At 45.5% G+C, this 19,026-nt stretch overlaps 1 protein-coding gene across 14 annotated transcripts in view; it reads left to right on the top strand.

The window, feature by feature from the left end:
* ACTR3B (actin related protein 3B) overlaps window positions 1-19,026 on the top strand; it is a 73,040-nt gene that overhangs the window by 3,089 nt on the left and 50,925 nt on the right. For 5 of the 14 annotated variants that reach the window (XM_074986300.1, XM_074986301.1, XM_074986311.1 and 2 more), the window contains exon 2: window positions 13,557-13,612. The exons of 2 other annotated variants lie outside the window; for them this stretch is intronic. In XM_074986300.1, the coding sequence (XP_074842401.1) occupies window positions 13,557-13,612 (56 nt within the window). Of the gene's footprint in view, window positions 1-2,284; window positions 2,465-13,556; window positions 13,613-19,026 lie in introns of those variants that run through there. 7 more of the 14 variants (XM_074986310.1, XM_074986303.1, XM_074986302.1 and 4 more) reach the window with 6 other exon arrangements.

Raw genomic sequence — 19,026 nt, 5'->3', positions numbered from 1 at the left:
TAATCAGGATGCTACACTCCAGAAGGCCCTGAGTGACATGCCTGTTCTCTCCTACAGACAACCTCCCAACCTCATGAGGATCCTCACTAACAGCCACAGTCTATACCCCAGGAACACCAGTCCTGGAACCTTTCCCTGCAACAAAGCCCGCTGTCAGCTTTGTCCACGTATCTTCTCTGGAAATGCCATCACTGGACCTAACCAGGTTACTCACAGAATCACGGACACTTTCTTATGCTCCTCTACTAACATCATATATGCCATCATGTGCCAACAACGCCCAGATGCTTTGTATATTGGAAAGACTTCTAACTCCCTTAGACAAAGGGTCAACGGGCACAAAACAGACATCAAAACACTCTAGATCCACAAACCAGTTAGTCAACATTTTAATGGCATGGGGCATTCTGTCAATGTCCTAAAGGTATGTGTGTTATTGAAGAGGAATTATCGCACCGTTCTGGAAAGAGAAGCAGCCGAGCTGGCTTTTATATTCAAATTCGGCACATTAACACATGGTTTAAATCGTGATGGGAACTTTCTGAGTCACTATAGGGGCTCGTCTGCATACTTGGCTCAATCTAATTCTTGACCTTCCCTCCCACCCCTCCACTCTCTGATTTGCTCACCTTGATTATCTTTTTCTGATTTGTCCTCCTTGCTTACTGTTTCTGGTTCTCTGTGTCTTAAATATTGAGTCTGTTCTGGTCTGGCTATGCTCTGAAGAAGTGGGTCTGTCCCACGAAAACTCACCTAATAAAGTATTTTGCTAGTCTTTAAAGTGCTACTTGACTGCTTTTTGTTTTGATAGTGTATAGACTAGCACGGCTTCCTCTCTGGTACTTGGTCAGGACGTTATTGAACCTCCATCAATCAGCATTGACAACTATACACTAGAGGTCATCCACGAGTTCGTTTACCTCGGGTCCACCATCACTGACACCCTGTCATTGGAGACTGAGCTAAACAGGAGGATCGGAAAAGCAGCCACAACTCTGTCCAGACTCAGTGAGAGAGTGTGGCATAACATCAAGTTGTACACCCACACCAAAATGCAAGTCTACAGAGCCTGAATCCTCAGCACCCTCCTTTACGGAAGCGAGTCTTGGACCCTATACACCCGCCAGGAAAAGAGGATGAACGTCTTCCACTTGCGCTGCCTCAGGCGCATCCTTGGAATATCATGGAAGGACAGAGTGCCCAACACCACCGTCCTTGAGCAAGCTGGAATCCCAACCATGCACACCCTCCTCAGGCAGTGGCGGCTCCACTGGCTTGGCCACGTCCCCAGGATGAATGATGAAAGGATCCCAAAAGACATCCTGTAGGGCGAGCTAGCCTCTGGCAAAAGACCTCCTGGATGCCCCCAATTGCACTACAAAGATGTTTGCAAGAGGGACCTCAGGGAGGTAGACATTGAGCCGGACAGCTGGGAAGAGCTGGCAGACAATCGCAGCAGATGGAAGCAGGAACTACACAAGGGCCTTCAGAAGGGTGAGATGAGGATCAGACAGCTGGCAGAGGAGAAGCGAGCCCACAGAAAGCACAGTAAGGACATGCCAGACACCCATTACATATGCAACAGAAGCAGCAAGGACTGTCACTCTCATGTGGGTCTTCACACTCAGTCGACACTGCAAATAATGATCCCAAATGGAACTACGAAGGGCACGAGCCATAGTCTGCGTAGACTGAAGGATGCTGCTATTACTGCTACTGCTGAGATCTTTGCATGGAAGGCGACACCCTTGCGAGAAGCGTTCTACCTTGTCTCATGGGACAAATTCCACCAGTGATTAAGACACCCTGGATTTCACTGGTGGCCGTATGTCCTGCAGGAGACCTGCCTCCACCTCAGGAAAAACAGGAGGAGACTGGTGCGAGATAACGGACTGTTTACACCAATGACGCACATGCGAAGGGACGAAGAGTTTGTTTCGCAATGGGCCCCACTCCAGCCCCACACGTTACAGTCACAGGCCACGGCACATCCCCACTGCTACCGCTGGAGCTGAGCACAGGCAGCCTGGGACATGACAGGCCATGGGCTGTATGTGAGCAGCTTAGCAGCGACCAAGTGCGGGGCCGGCCTGCCTCTGTCGTAACTACCTCGCGCTATTCCGGCTGAGCCGGGGGGCGGGGGGGGCGGGGCGGGACGGGGCACGCGGTATATCCCTCACCCCCTCTGCCCGCGGCAAGATGGCTGCCTGAGGAGGGGGCAGGGGAAGGCAGGTCACGTGGCGTAGGCGACGCATGTGCGCTGAAACCGGCGATGTCAGGCGCCTGCATGGTGTGGGGAGCTCGTTGCGCGCCGATGCAGTGAGGGCCGGGCCGGGCCGCGGGAGCCGGCGGAGGCAGCGGCAGTTTCGGCTTCGGCGGCCCGGATGATTGTGTAGGGTCCGTGGTGCCGTCTCCCGAACATGGCGAGCTACCTGCCGCCGTGTGTGATTGACGGAGGCACGGGGTAAGTGCGGCAGCTGGACTGGCCGGCCGGCAGCTCCCTGCGACGGGCGTCTAGTTCTCCTGCCCTCAGCTCCCCCGGGCAGATGTTCCTCGGCCCTCCCCCGGTCTCCCTTCAGCTTCCCTGGGCACGAGCTCCTCGACTCCTTCCCCTGGTCCCCCGTTACCTCCCCCGAGCTGCTCGTCCCCCCGGGCCTGGGAACAGGCTTCCTCCGGCCGGGGGCCCCTCGCCTACCCCCCCATTGTCTCAATGGGGTGTTCTCTTCTCGCTGTCCTTGGGGAATCTCTGCTCTCCTGTCATCCTCCCAGAGAACCGTCTTCCTCTGCTTCCCTTCCCTGCTGCGAGCCGCCCCCTGGTCCCCGGGAGCCTCTGCCCTCCTTGGGGCATCACTTCCAGCCCAAGGTCCCATAACCTGGAGTTGCTCAAACAGCCTCCCTCCCCTCTGCGCGTGTCAACTCCAGGGCATCACCCACCCGCAGGACTTGTTTAATTTTTGTAAAGGATCTTTACTGTTTTAAAGGGGTCATGGCTTAAAAATGTTAACGGGAATTAATTATTCAAAATGATAAAGTCAGCTAAGGGATTCTGTTTGGGAGGCTGGATCGCCTATGCTGAGTGCGTTTTCTGAGTGTTGGGCATTTCCTCCCAGTCTTTCCAAATCATTCCGGGGCTTTATCTTACCTGATGTCTGAAATGAGGGGGAGAGGGATGAAACCTTGGGAAAGCTCTAGACTTGCACATTATTGGAGGGCAGAAGGGATGCAGCCAGTTCAGAGCTCGCACCCCAGATGTGAGAGGAGGCAGGTCACCTCTCTGAGGAACAGATCCTACCCACTTGCTGTCAGCCGCACAGTGTCATCTTGCGGAACCCCTGTCTTTCAGTTGAGACTTATTAGCCACTCTGTTTATGTTTCATGGGTGGAGTGCACAGAAGCTACTTTAACCCTGCATCTGGAGTAGCAATTATGGAGTAGCTTCACAGCTCTGAGGAGGGGGTGAGATCTTGTCCCTCAAGTAACTAACTGTCCAGCGACAATCTTGGTTTATGCAAGTTGTGCTCTGAGATCAGTCTTCCAGCTGATTCAGGAAGGCAATATTGTATTAATTGTGTTAGTTTCCTTAAAGTTAAACCATCTTTCCAATCAAGAAGGTGTGGTGTTTTTTTTTGGTCTGGGTATACTGATAGTTGAGATACTTTACTAACATTGATGTGGCTTTTCTGTAGGAGAATGTCATACATTCGTGTACATTTTTTATTACCCCAAAACAGATTAGTTCTCCAACAAAACTTAAAATGAATCTCACCTATGAACACACCAGTCTGTCACATATTTATAATGGCTCTTTCAAGGCAGGTGTAGTGTAGTCCTTAGTTTCCAGTCAAGGGTTCCAATAGTCTGTGTTTCAGTAGGGTGGGATTACTTTTGTCTCTTCCATTTTCCACTTCTGCCCCTGCTTGAAATTCCATTGGGCAATTTGTGATTCTCATTTTGATTTACTTGACATGAGTTGCTGTAATCATTTATGTGTGTCTCTGGCTACGTCTACACGTGCACCCAACTTCGAAATAGCTTATTTCAATGTATTTCGATGAATAACGTCTACACGTCCTCCAGGGCCGGCAACGTCGATGTTCAACTTCGACGTTGCGCAGCCCGACATCGAAATAGGCGCAGCGAGGGAACGTCTACACGGCAAAGTAGCACACATCGAAATAAGGGAGCCAGGCACAGCTGCAGACAGGGTCACGGGGCGGACTCAACAGCAAGTCGCTCCCTTAAAGGGCCCCTCCCAGACACACTTTCAGTAAACAGTGCAAGATACACAGAGCCAACAACTAGTTGCAGACCCTGTATATGCAGCACGGACCCCCAGCTGCAGCAGCAGCAGCCAGAAGCCCTGGGCTAAGGGCTGCTGCCCACGGTGACCACAGAGCCCCGCAAGGGCTGGAGAGAGAGTATCTCTCAACCCCCCAGCTGATGGCTGCCATGGAGGACCCCGCTATTTCGATGTTGCGGGACGCGGATCGTCTACACGTCCCTACTTCGATGTTGAACGTCGAAGTAGGGCGCTATTCCCATCCCCTCATGGGGTTAGCGACTTCGACGTCTCGCCGCCTAACGTTGATTTCAACTTCGAAATAGCGCCCAACACGTGTAGACGTGACGGGCACTATTTCGAAGTTACTGCCGCTACTTCGAAGTAGCGTGCACGTGTAGACGCAGCTTCTGTGTCCTAGCGAAGTATTAGTGTTAAAGACATACACTTTACCAGATTTACCTAATATTTACCCATCATTGGAGATCTGTAAAAGTGTCAGAGTGAATCCTTATAAAAAATGCATGATATGGAATAGCTCTCTCTGGCAGGACACAAACTTTGCTTTTGGTTTGAGGAATGATTCCTAAACCTCACTATTTCATTCTTTACAGCTGATCAGTCATCCTGCAAACCCTCCTGCCAGTTGTTGAAAAATGACCAAGCAGATAGTGAGAGAGAGTAACAATTCAAGACAAATGAAGAGATTGCTATTACTTGATTTGGTGTGTAGGGATTAAATTATAGGGGGTTTCCTAGAAAAATCTTCATTGAGACCATGTCTGAAAAAATGAATGCCTGTGATTTCCAAATCCCTGCCTCCATTTTACCCTAATTCGGATAAGACAGGACAGTGTCCTAATTCTGCTAACACTTGGCATGGTTTGCAGTCTGTTCTCAGAGGGGGGAGGACTTTTCAGCAGAGGGATTTTAAATCCAACATGAGCAAGATTGAGCCAGGAAGAAATGGAAAAAAATACTGGAACAAGACCAACAGGGGCCAATCGTGGTGTTAATCTCAAGAAAGAGCTTGTGATTCATTGTGTGTGCTGAGGACTGTTGATAAATGATAGAATTAGTAACACAGGGATATGCTGAGGTGGTGACTCTCCAAGCTGCATATGACAGTTCTAAGAAGTTTGAGAACTAGGGCACACCTCTGGGGCTCCGAGCTTCAGTCTTACATCTGCTGAAGCCCCAAAACCCTTCTCCCTGAAGGGCAGAAGTGCCTACCTCACCAGCCCATTCCAAGGCACAGGTCCTGTTCTCCTTGCACCCACTCTGGTAGATAGAGAATGGAGCGAGGTAGGGGAGCTGCACTTTAATGTTAAAGGAGTCATATGTGGTTTTAGAGCAGGGGGTTGCGCCACATGGGGCGGTTGCAGCACGATTGGTTCCTCCCCCAGCTTTTGCTGCCTCCCCTGTCCTGTATTCCTCCCCCTGTGGCCTCTGCTGCTGCTGTTGTCAAGGGAACTCCCCCACTGCTGCTGAGCCACTCAGAATGTGCAGAGGCCTGGAACGAGGCATCGGGGAAGCTAGCTCATTGAGGTGGCTGCATTGGTTCCTGCAGCCTGAGTCACACTGGCCCCCAAAGTCCCCTGAGATGCTGGTGTGTAGTGAGTGGTGCCTGTGAGGTGCAGCGCTGCCTTCAGCCTGGTGCCACTGCTGCTTGTCAACACTGCACATCTGTGAGTCCCCCACATACTCTCCTGGGCTCCTCCCCCTGAGCACCTCTTCCTCCTTCGGGGCACCCCCTGGAGTCACCCAGCATCTACTTCCTGAGCATCCCATCCCTTTCCTGAGCATTTCACCTTCTTTCTGAGTGCACCACCCCCCACATTCCTTCCTAATGTCCTCCCCCAGGTTGGGGGAGGATGACTAATTGCAGTGCCAAAAAGTGGGGCTCAACATAAAAGTTTGCTCACCCCTGCTCTATAGCCACAAGTGGCCACTCATGGGATATGCTGTATAACTCAATCCACTTCCTTTACAAGCATCTGCTAATTCATTCAAATTCCCAAGGCAAAACTTATAAGATGGAGATATTTGGGAGTGTGTAACAATAACTAAAGGACAAAAGTTCTTACTAGAACAATAGAGGTGGTTAAAATTAAAAAATTTTCTCTGTGCCTTCCCTGGGGAACTCAGAAATTAAAGCCAAAGTTAGAAGAAACAAATATTTGGAGTTCTGGGCATTTACACTTAAATTTACCGAAGTATTCTACTTAGGAGTGATGCCTTTCCTTTTTTGTACGTAGAGTCCTGAAAATGTGTGCCACAAGTGTTGATATATTATTTTCCCATGTGCACATTTCTGATGCTGAAGGCTGATGCTTTGTTCATGTATTAATTGTTGTTCTTCTCATGTAAGTAAGCCTGTGAGGCTCTATTTTTTTTTTCCATCCCAGGGTGGAATAAGTTTTATGTGCAGTGAAGGATCTTCACCACCAGTAGAAACACCTGCTGCCAGCCGTGGGTGCTGGGGGTGCTCTGTTAATCAGCTAGGCAGTGCCTGAATTTCTCTTGGGCAGTTGCCCAAGTGCTCTGCTTACAGGAAACATTGCTGTGAGGAGGTTTTCTCGCAAGAGAGACACAGCTAGAATATGTTGAAGAGCTGCTTAACCGGCAGATACATGGAATTACCAGGTGGGCAGTAAGGGAGTATAGAAGGGGCTGTCAATGAACTTCTAATGGCAGCAGAAAACAGATTTATTTTTCCTTGTCAGAAATCTAATAAAATTATAATTTATTTTTCTATCTTACTTTTCAAACAAATATCTGTTAAGAAGTATTTTCGATCTGGGTGTCCACTTCATCTTAAAATGTCTTAGGCTGCAAACACCTTATCTGATTAACTTAATTTTGGTGAAATAAATCTCCTTTCTCCATGTATGCATATATCTAGTGATCAATTTACACATTCACATCAATCTTCATGTGGAGAAGGTCAGTCTATTTTAAGAGCATAAGAGCTGATGTTCCTTTCTGACTCTCCTATTTAAAATATTGTCAACTTTCAAAACTAATTGTATTGCTTAATTTTTCGTATGCATTAGATCACTATTAGAGGGATACAGTGTGTGTGTGTGTGTGTGTGTGTGTATTTAAATCCATCTCTCTTACTTTTATTAGAAAGTGGGAGAACAACAATTTTTTTGAACATTGGGGAACACTTTGTTTTGTATATGTGAGAATTCTGGGACCCCCTTTTAAATCCATTTCACAGTTGATAAAATTCTTCTTAACTCAGTCTTATCTGTTATCTTTCAGGCAGGTATTCTGTTGGTTGTGGATTTTTGAGGTAGTACAAAATTGAGCTTAAAATCAAAATTCACTTAAGTGTCTAATCACTGAAGAGTCTACTGCCACTCGATAATAATCTTTAACAGTCAGAGTATACCACCGTTATATTACTTCCTCTGTTAACCCTATTTAAGCATTTGTTTGAGCTCTGCTCCATCTTCTTTTCCAGTGCTTCTCAAAAAGTTGGGGCTGTAAAAGCAGTGTTGAGCTTAATTTCTCAGAAAATATGGGGAACACAAACTTTTTATTGAAAACCCCATATTTACATTAGCTTACTCTTCTGCAGAGGGTGGGGGGATCTGGTATACTGGGGTGTAATTCGGATGAGTGAGAGACAGTGAGACCCCTGCCCTGCACCCTTAGGTGCCTTACAGTCCCTTGCTGTAGAAGCTTCCACCTTACTCCCTGTCTCTTAAATTTATCTAGTCCAGTGTGTTTAACAGTCTTCTAACGTGCAAGCTACACCTTGTGTTTATATGAAACTGCAGCCTGTCAGTTACATACTGGCTCTCTCTAGCCTAAGGGTATGCTACTGGGTAATCCAGCATGCTTCCAGCCCCAGATTTTCCTCCAGATATGTATATCCTATATTGCCCAGTCTGCTTTTGAACAGTACAAATATTTTAAGTCCATTATTCCTTTAAGGGAATAATATACCAGCTTATTATCTTAAATAGAGTTACCCAGACACTTCAGTTTAAGCACGCTGAATTATATAAACAGTAAAAGAAATATTAACCACCAGTACTCACTTAAAAATCTCAATTTGTAATCTGCTATATGTTTGAGAGTTTTTCTATATCTATTTCTCTGTTTGATCAGGAACTGCTGCTAAATGGTAAGAACTAGGACCATCAAATTTGATACAGGCCTTCCTCTTATTGTAACTTAAAGCAGTGTCAGGGCTTGATTGTACCAGGAAAATGGGATGTGCCTGGAATGGGATTGTTCCTCATAAAACCAAACAGAAAAGCAGCAATCACCAAATCAAGTACAGGCCTCAAAATTGGCATCACTGTGCATTTGTTAAGCGACTGAACCCAGAGGAAACAGAATAATAGGATGAACTTGGAGAAGGACTGCTTCTCAATAAATCTTATAGAAAAGAGATAAAATGGAGAAATTTGGAGTAGTGCTCTGTTTTGGCATAACTTAATCAATACTTAAGGTTTGAAAACTAGAATACCATGTTACTGGAAGCCAAATTGATTTATAGCCCCCCCCCCCTTTTTTTTTTTTTTGAACATAGAATATTCAGACTCTAATGGACAACCCAGACAGTAGGTGACCTGAAACGTGCATGATAGTTATCGCCCACAAGCTGTGACGATTCAGTATCGATTTAGCTGCCCTGGCAGAAACATGCAGACTAGAAGGACAGCTAAGAGAAGAAGACAGAGGGTACTCATTTTTCTGGAAGGGAACCCCAAAGGAAGAAAAATGAATTAATGGAGTAGGATTTGCCATCAGAAACAAACTGACAAAGATCCTATCTGATGTCTATGTTGGCATCTGTGAGCATCTCATGATTCTCCACTTGAAGCTTGCCAAAAACCAACAGCAACTGTCGTCAGTGCTTATACACTAACTCTAGATGCTGAAGATGATGTGAAGGAGAAGTTCCACACAAAATTGGACACACTCCTGAAAGACATCCCCAAAGAAGACAAGATTATGCTCTTGGGATTTCAATGCCAGGGTCTGAAGAGGCATAGACCTCTTGCAGACTGCCTTTCAGAAAGAAGGAGCTGGCAACACCAACTCCAGTGGAGTGCTTCTCCTTACAAAATATGATCTTTTAATCACAAACGCCCTCTTCCGCCAGGAAAAAAAAAAGTAAGACCTCATGGCAACATCTTCAGTCGAAGCACTTGGCACCTCATAGATTGTCATCATCTGCGCTCAGGATCAGCGTGATGTCCTTCTCACATGTGCAGTGACTATTTCTGATGAGTGCTGGACTGATCATGGCCTTATTCAATCCACAATGACTGAGGATTGTCACCAAATGGAGAAGTCAGATGAAACAGATCTGATGGAAGATCAATGTACAAGGCTTGAAGGACCCCATCAGATGAAGTGACTTCCAGACAGTGCTCTAAAGGAAGCTGTCGACGGTATGTCCTGAAGCTGTGGAAGAGTGCTGGTGACAACTGAAAAAGGCCATCACTGGAACTTGTGGCGAAACCATTGGCTAGCAGTCCAGGAACCATTAGGACTGGTTTGAGAATGATGCAAAAAGGAAAGCCTTTAAGGCTCAGCAAAGTTACATCAGCTGCACAGTGAAGAGAGAAGTGCATACCAGAAGCCCAGTGTAAAACAAGGACTCTGGGGAAAAAAGCAGTGGTGGTGTGAAAATTACAAGAACTGCAGCATCTTGCAAACATCAATGATACAGGAGGTTTCTTCATTGCTACCACAGCTGTTTTGTGGACTGAGAAACTTGGAATCAATCCTCTGAGATCAAAGGATGGTGCCCAACTCTTGAAAGACAATGAAGTCATTGCTTTTTGCTGTGGGGAGCACTATAATGAGCTCTTCAACCATCACTGTGGTCCTAGAATTCCTTTGATCAAATTTCACAGCAGCCACCTCGGGATGTTCTTGCAACACTTCTTACCTGAGTGAGATCCACGCTGCCATCAAAGCAATTAAGTGCTTCAAGGCAGCTGGACTAGCAGAAATGCCTGCCAAAGTCTTCAAAGAAGGGTGGGCCAGAGCTCTACAAACAGCTTCACCTCCTGATTCGCAAGATCTGGGATAGGGAACAGACATGGTGGGATTCCAGAGATACATTGATCTTCAGTCTCTTCAAGAAGGATGACAAGTGAGATTATGGAAGAAATTCTCCCAGAATCCCAGTGTGGCTTCCAAACCTTCTAAGGAAGAGTGGACATGATCTTCACCTCCCAGCAACTGCAAGAAAAATGTCATGAACACAACCAAGTGTTATGCATAAGTTTCATAGACCTGACCAAAGCATTTGACTCAGTCAGTCATAGCGCCCTGTAGACCACCCTCTGAAAGATCAGTTGCCCCACAAAATTCATTAGCATCTTGAGGCTGCTTTAGGACAACATGACTGCCATAGTATTGAGCAATAGCTTATACCAGAGCTACCTCTTTGAAGTCAAAATTGGAGTTAAACAAGTCTGCATTATTGCCCCATCACTGTTATTCATCTTCATCGCCATGACCCTTCACCTCATTGATGGCAAGCTTCCAGATGGGGTGAAGGTTGTCTATAGAATGAACAGAAAGCTTTTGAATCTCAGGAGACCAAAGGCAAAAAGCAAGACCTCCAGGACCTCTATAATGAAGCTCCAGTATGTGGATAACGATATGGTTGCTGCTCTTTTACCTGCAGCCCTTCAGGCCATTTAAAGTGCCTTGCTGAAGGATATGATATTCTCGGCCTCACACTGAATATCAAAAAGACAAAGGTGCTCCACGAACCATCGTGAACAGGAAAATCTCAGGTACCTTCTGTTGAAGTCAGTGGAGAACTGCTGGTAAATGTGGAACATTTCCCATGCCTTGGAAGTCATCTTTCCACTAAAGTCAACATTGATGTTGAAATCCAGCATCCTCTGAGCAGTGCAAGCTCTGCTTTCACCTGCCTGAGCCAAAGGGTCTTAGAGAATGGGGACATCTATCCCAAGATAAGCTCCTTGTATATTTTTCAGTGGTTGTTCCAATGCTACTGTATGCATGTGAAACCTGGACAACATACAAGCATCATTTGAACAATATTCACACTCCCTCAGGAGAATCCTAAATATTTCTTGGGAGGATATGTATATGAACGCTAGCCTCCTAGAATTGTTGAACATGACCAGCACTGAAGCCATTATCATTCATCAACAACTTCCTTGGACTGGTCATGTATTTTGGATGTCTGATCAGCGCCTCCCAAAACAGGTTCTCCCTTCCAAGTTGGAGGAAGGACAGAGGAGTGTTGGGGGCCAATGGAAGCAATATAAGGATGTGCTGAAGGTGCACGTGGAAAAAGTGCAGCATTGGTGTCAATGCTTGGGAGAGCCTCGCCCAAGACTGTCCCCAGTGGAGAACAGTAATTTGTGAGGTGTTGGTGCAGTTTGAGAGGTCCTGCTACACAGCAGCTACCAGCACCCGCCTCTTCTGTCAGAAGACCTGCAGCTCCAGAATCAGGGTGATCAGCCATCAACAGACACACAAATGGGAGGGTGACAGGAAGATGTCCCCCTTGTTATCGAGTGATCCCCAGAGGAGAGAGTAGAGGAGCCCTTTTTCTTAAAAACATAGTGAATGATATGAGTTTATAGGAATGAAGGAAAAAATACACTTGTTGGAATTCCCAATTTAAAAAGAATTCTTATAAAAATTAAATGGATAAGTTTTAACAATTGCTTTTTTTTTTCTTTGGAAGTCTGAAATAAAAAACTTAAAAGTAACACATTTTTGTAGTTGAAGTCATTGTTGTCCAGTGGCATTTTAGCTGTGAAAACTAAGCTCTTTTCCTAGATAAGTACAGGTTGAATCACTCTACTCCGGCACTCTCAGTTCTCTAGCATTACGCTCCACTGCGGACAGTGTTGGGCAAGGTTCTCCCAAGTGTCGACATCAATGCTGCATTTTTTCATGTGTACCTTCAGCATGTCCTTATATTGCTTCCATTGGCCCCCCCAACATTCCTCTGACTGGTGTCGAATGAAAGAATTTGCAGAACCAGGGAAAGTCAAGATTGTCTAGCAGCATTACCACCACTTCCACTGCTTACTGGACTTAGAAGACGTTTAGGAGAAATTAGAGCTAAATAACAGCACAGAACACTGAGAGCCAGGACTAATGGCTATTGGCAACAAACTTTATGGCACCAGAGGAAAATTGGCCACACCCATGGTAAGTGATTGCCTGGCTAACTAAAATCATGCCGGATTACAGATTTTGCCAGATGAGAGTTCCTCATTAGAGAGATTCAACTCGTACTCTCAACTGTTTTGTTTATTTACAGGAAATTCATGAAGCTTTTTGGCATTAAGTAACAATAGTTTAATAACTATTAAAGACTCCAACACTTATTTAAATCTAGACCTTCAACAGCAAAGTTTACTTTTGTGGGTTTTTTTAAACAATATTACTGTAAAAGTAGAAGCATCATTGGTAAGCCAGGTATTGAACTTTTCCAAGGAGTGGTCAAGCCCTGTTCTTCCCCAGGCTCTACCTTCACTCAGCCTCTTTTTCCAGGCCCACGCTCCTGCCCCTCCTTTGCGTCCCAGTTTCATATCCATCCCCAAGTGTGCCCTTTCCCAACTATTCCTCCCTCCCAGCGTCTCCTGCATGATGTGGAAGAGTTGATCATCAATGGGTGGGAGTTGCTGAAAGGGAGACGGGAGCCATGGGTGGGAGGAAAAGGGGCTTGGCTACTGGTGTGTGATAGGCACTTGCTAACTTTTTCTGGTGATGCTCCAGCCCTGGAGCACTCTTGGCCTTGGTGCTATGATTGAAGTGGATAAAGTCAGCTGCCTCAGTTTAAGTATTCTATGCTGTGCAGCTGATATTTTAAAATCTGTCTGCCCCAGACCCCTAAATGGCCCCCTCAAGGATTGAAGTCACAACCCTGGGTTTATAAGGCCCAAGCTCTAACCACTGAGCTATCCCTCCCCTCAGTTTGACTCAGTATGGCCATACTTGTGTTAACAGAATGATATGTCCTGCAGAATTCTGCCCCTCATATGTAATAATTGAGATGGAGAGACCCTAGTTAAGTTTGTAGTTAGAATGGAGTAGGGGAGTAAGAATACCTTTTCAGTTGTAAAATGAGAATGTTTGACAGTACTTAACAAAGGGGATAGTCCTTACATTTGTTTAGCATTCACAGAGTAAGAAGTGTGATCATTATCTTCACTTTGTATAGTCAGTTTTAATTTGAAAATGTGAACTGATTTTTTTTTTGTCTTGATGCAGCTAAAAAACTTTTGATAACTTTTTTTAGGTACACAAAACTTGGTTATGCGGGAAATACGGAACCACAGTTCATTATTCCATCATGTAAGTAATGTTTGGCCCAGCTTCTGATGTATAAAGTTATTACAAGCAATAAATTTGCTTTCCAGCTTTTAATAAGGCACTTCCTTTCTACCTGACAGTGTGGTTACAGCTTGGATAGTATGTGGAAGGTCTCTTGTCAAGTTAAGAAATGAAATACAGGTACTACCTTGCAGCAATGTGTATTCATCTTTATGCTGACTGGAACTCTAGACAGAGTAGAAAACAAATGCTATACAACATGGTCCCTGGCTGGAAGTCCTGTGCAGTATGCTCCTATAAATCTGAACCTCTGCTTTATCAAAGCGTCTTCCTTGTTCCCCAGAATGAGACACATGATGTCTGTGCCCTCTGCAACACATATCTCAAGACAAGGGACATGGAAGGGATTCAGATAATGTCAAGGTACAAATAACAGAGCAGAGATGTGCAGCCAAAACTGTGATGAGGACGAGCTGCCAGGGAGTCCAACCTGCTGCTGAATACCTCTTGCAGCAATGGAGGGAAGCCAGTTGCAGCCCAGCTGTCATGGGAGTCAGCAGAATTGTGACAGCTGAGCTGCAGAGAACTTTCTGCACCACTGCAGGCCACTGACACCTGACCCTGGCTAGTTGCAAGATGTGGGTAGAGAGGCTGCTGTCCTAATAAGGCAGAGCATAGATCCCTGGACAAAATTCTGCTTTTCCCTGCTAAGATGGCAGCATTCCTTGCAGCTTCAACCTGCAGGTATTGGGTATCACCAGATCTGTGGCTGTGCAGGAAGCTCTCTACAGTGTCTCTGGTCATGGCAATAGGGCTGTGACAGTGGAGCTGCAGAAGGCTTCCGACGCTGAAGAAGGGCTGATGATTCTTGGTCCTTACAGGGCCAAGGTGTGGGGAGAGGCAGCAGTCTTTTCAGGGCAGAGTAGAGACCCCTGACCTGCACTGCAAGGAAAAGGAAGAGCTCTAGGCTGCAAGGGAGGCTGCCTGCAGCAGAATAGGTGGTACCCTTTCAATTATCTGAATAATATCCATATTCCCTATGCTATTCAGATAAGAGGAGGTTATTTACCTGTAACTGGAGGTTCTTTGAGGTGTGTAGTCCCTGTCTGTATTCCACTCAGGGTTATGCACATGCCAGGTCCTTTCAAAGTAGTATTGCTCAGCAGTTATGCATTAGCTCATAATTTTGCACAGGGTGATAAAGGGCATGACAGAATGGCAACACCTTCAGTTCCTTTTCTATTACATGTCTACAGAACCACACGAGAGGGGAAGGAGGGTGGGATTTGAATACAGATAGAGACTGCATATTTTGATGAGCCTCTACCTAGAGGTAAGTAATCAGGAAGTAACCTTCTTTTCTTCAAGTGATGATCTCTATTGTATTCCGCTGAGGGTGACTGAAAAGCAGTACCTAGATAAGAGACAAGTGTGAGAGAGATGGTGGAACCATAGAATGGAAGACTGCTGCAGTGAATGAGGAGTCTATTGCAGAATTGCATACTGGAGTGTGGTGACAGGAGAAGATGTGTATTGCACTTAATGAGGCCCATCTTATATATGTTTGCAAGGGGAATAGTAACAAAGAGGAAGCTGTGCTAGTCTATACACTATCAAAACAAAAAGCAGTCAAGTAGCACTTTAAAGACTAGCAAAATGGTTTATTAGGTGAGCTTTTGTGGGACAGACTCACTTCTTCAGACCATAGCCAGACCAGAACAGACTCAGTATTTAAGGCACAGAAAACCAAAAACAGTAATCAAAGGAGGACAAATCAGAAAAAGATAATCAAGGTGAGCAAATCAGAGAGTGGAGGGGTGGGAGGGAAGGTCAAGAATTAGATTGAGCCAAGTATGCAGACAAGCCCCTATAGTGACTCAGAAAGTTCCCATCACGATTTAAACCATGTGTTAATGTGCTGAATTTGAATATAAAAGCCAGCTCAGATGTTTCTCTTTCCAAAATGGTGCGATAATTCCTTTTCAGTAACACACATACCTGTAGGTCATTGACAGAATGCCCCATTCCATTAAAATGTTGACTAACTGGTTTGTGGATCTGGAGTGTTTTGATGTCTGTTTTGTGCCCATTGACCATTTGTCTAAGGGAGTTAGAAGTCTGTCCAATATACAAAGCATCTGGGCATTGTTGGCAGATGATGGCATATATGATGTTAGTAGAAGAGCATGAGAAAGTGCCCGTGATTCTGTGAGTAGCCTGGTTAGGTCCGGTGATGGTATTTCCAGAGAAGATATGTGGACAAAGCTGGCAGCAGGCTTTGTTGCAGGGAAAGGTTCCAGGACTGGTATTCCTGGTGTATAGACTGTGGCTGTTAGTGAGGATCCTCATGAGGTTGGGAGGTTGTCTGTAGGAGAGAACAGGCATGTCACCCAGGGCCTTCTGGAGTGTGGCATCCTGATTAAGAATAGGTTGTAGGTCTTTAATAATTCGTTGCAGTGGTCTGAGTTGGGGGCTGTAGGTGATGACCAGTGGTGTTCTATTCTTGGCTTTTTGGGGCCGAACTTGCAGTAGCTGGTCTCTGGGTATTCGTCTGGCCCTGTCGATTTGTTTTGTTACTTCTCCTGGTGGGTAATTCAGGTTTATGAATATCTGGTAAAGTTCTTGTAGTTTTTGGTCTCTGTCAGCTGGATCAGAGCAAATGCGATTGTACCTAAGAGCTTGACTATAAACAATGGATCTAGTCACGTGTGCAGGATGGAAACTAGAAGGGTGTAGATAAGTATAGCGATCAGTAGGTTTTCAGTACAGTGTGGTACTGATCAGGCCGTCTTTGATTAGTACTGCAGTGTCCAGGAAATGTATCTCTTGCATGTTGTAATCGAGGCATGAGTTGATGGTGGGGTGTAGATTGTTAAAGTCTCTGTGGAATTCCTCTAGAGCCTCTGTACTATGGGTCCAAATCATAAAGATGTCATCAATGTATCTTAAGTAGAGGAGTGGTAATAGTGGTAATTTCCTGAGGAAATTACAAAACATTGGAAAAGTTCCTGGAAATGCCGTCCTTGCCACAATGGATGTAGAGGCTCTGTACACTAGTATTCCACATAAAGACAGATTACAAGCAATCAGGAATACCATCCCTGATGCCACCACAGCCAATCTGGTATCTGACCTCTGTAACTTTGTTCTCACACACAATTATTTCCATTTTGGGGACAATTTACACCTCCAGATTAGTGGAACTGCTGTGGGCACCCGCATGGCCCCCCAATATGCTAATATATTTATGGCTGACCTGGAGCAACGATTCCTCAGCTCTCGTCCCCTATTACCACTCCTCTACTTCAGATACATTGATGACATCTTTATGATTGGACCCACAGTCTATACCCCAGGAATACCAGTCCTGGAACCTTTCCCTGCAACAAAGCCTGCTGCCAGCTTTGTCCACATATCTTCTCTGGAAATACCATCACTGGACCTAACCAGGTTACTCACAGAATCATGGGCACTTTCTCATGCTCCTCTACTAACATCATATATGCCATCATGTGCCAACAATGCCCAGATGCTTTGTATATTGGACAAACTTCTACCTCCCTTAGACAAAGGGTCAACGGGCACAAAACAGACATTCAAACACTCCAGATCCACAAACCAGTTAGTCAACATTTTAATGGAATGGGGCATTCTGTCAATGTTCTAAAGGTATGTGTGGTGTTGAAGAGGAATTATCGCACTGTTCTGGAAAGAGAAGCAGCCGAGCTGGCTTTTATATTCAAATTCGGCATATTAACACTTGGTTTAAATCGTGATGGGAACTTTCTGAGTCACTATAGGGGCTCGTCTGCATACTTGGCTCAATCTAATTCTTGACCTTCCCTCCCACCCCTCCACTCTCTGATTTGTTCACCTTGATTATCTTTTTCTGATTTGTCCTCCTTGCTTACTGTTTTTGGTTCTCTGTGCCTTTAAATATTGAGTCTGTTCTGGTCTGGCTATGGTCTGAAGAAGTGGGTCTGTCCCACGAAAGCTCACCTAATAAACCATTTTGCTAGTCTTTTAAAGTGCTACTTGACTGCTTTGTTTGCAAGGGGTATGTCATGGAGTGTGGCTGTGGTTGGTACTTGTGCTCACTTGGAATAGGCTCATATCCCATGTTACACTGCCAATGAGCATTCTCTTCTGAAGGTATCCAGCCAAACCCCATACTGTCAGGTATGTATTTCATGTGTCTGGATGAACCTGTGTGCCATTATGTTGTGTCAGAAGTTCCATAAATGACTGCAGTGAGAGAGAAAGCTGCTTCAACATGCAGAGAAGCAGAGGGAACCAGAATGAAACAATGAGAATGGCTATCATTCTCTCCTGTTGGAGGTTGTGAAGGAAGTGGGATGTGAATATGTATGGGGGTAAGGTGTAGTTTGTCCAGTCTGAGCAGTGAATGACTATAGCATTGCCTGGTGTGTTGACACCAAGTCCTATTCTGGAGCAATATTAGTTGCATTTAATATGAGATGCAAAGAGGTCTCTGGTTGGTGTCCCCGTGACCAAAGATGTCTGATTAGTGTTGTATAGTTTTCCGTTTATGGTTGGTTGCAAAGTTCCTGCTGAGAGACTGTTGTCATATTCTGGGTGTCAAGCAGAATAGGCTGACAAAAGGATTTGATGACTGATGCACCATTCCCAGTAGCAAACTGCCTCTGTATATAGCACTGGGGACTTCTGCCTCCTTGTTCATTTATGTCATGTGCTGTGGTGGTGATGGTTTTGGTGTTTGACATGATGAAGAAACAAGGAGAGCAGACAGCTGGTAACAATGTGTGGCCTTCTTTGTGAACTGCCCAAAGGTCATGAATGTTTATATACATCCTGGCCCCTTGTGTTGTCCAGGTGCTTTGTGTCATGTGATCTCCATTGTGATTGCCCTAGCTTGAATTATGCATCCATTATAACAGTCATGATCAATGAGGATGGGAGGAAGGGCATCCTGGAGTAGACTTGTATTGGGTCTGTCCACTATCAAAGAGAAGAGATGACCTCTGAGGGAAAGTGGAACACGGTTGTAAGGGAACAAGCAGAAGACATATGTGCAGAACTAGTAGTTGAGGCAGTGTCTAACCACGACCCGAGTAGTGGATAATTTTGTCCCAAGACTGTTACATGGGAACAGAGCATGGACTTACAGCTGGAAGGCGCTGATAAGGAAGTTTTTCAAAGAGTGTTTAGATCATAACAGCAGTATAGAATGCATTTTTGTTACCTTCTAGCATATGTAACTGGAGGCATGGGACTGATCACCCCTTCTCCACAAACTGGGCATAAAAGTAACCCCTTTGCTTATGACTATCTGACTTCTCCATTGGACCAGGTGCTGGTGCCACAGAATCCTCTATGGGGTTGTTTGCCATCTCAGTGTTCCTGGCTGCTGCATAGACCTAAGCTTCTTGCCTTAGGGTATGGGGTAATATGCT

The sequence above is a fragment of the Carettochelys insculpta genome, chromosome 2 (assembly GCF_033958435.1).
Source record: "Carettochelys insculpta isolate YL-2023 chromosome 2, ASM3395843v1, whole genome shotgun sequence".
Taxonomy (NCBI): Eukaryota; Metazoa; Chordata; order Testudines; family Carettochelyidae; genus Carettochelys; species Carettochelys insculpta.
This window is presented reverse-complemented; position numbering and strand designations above follow the sequence as displayed.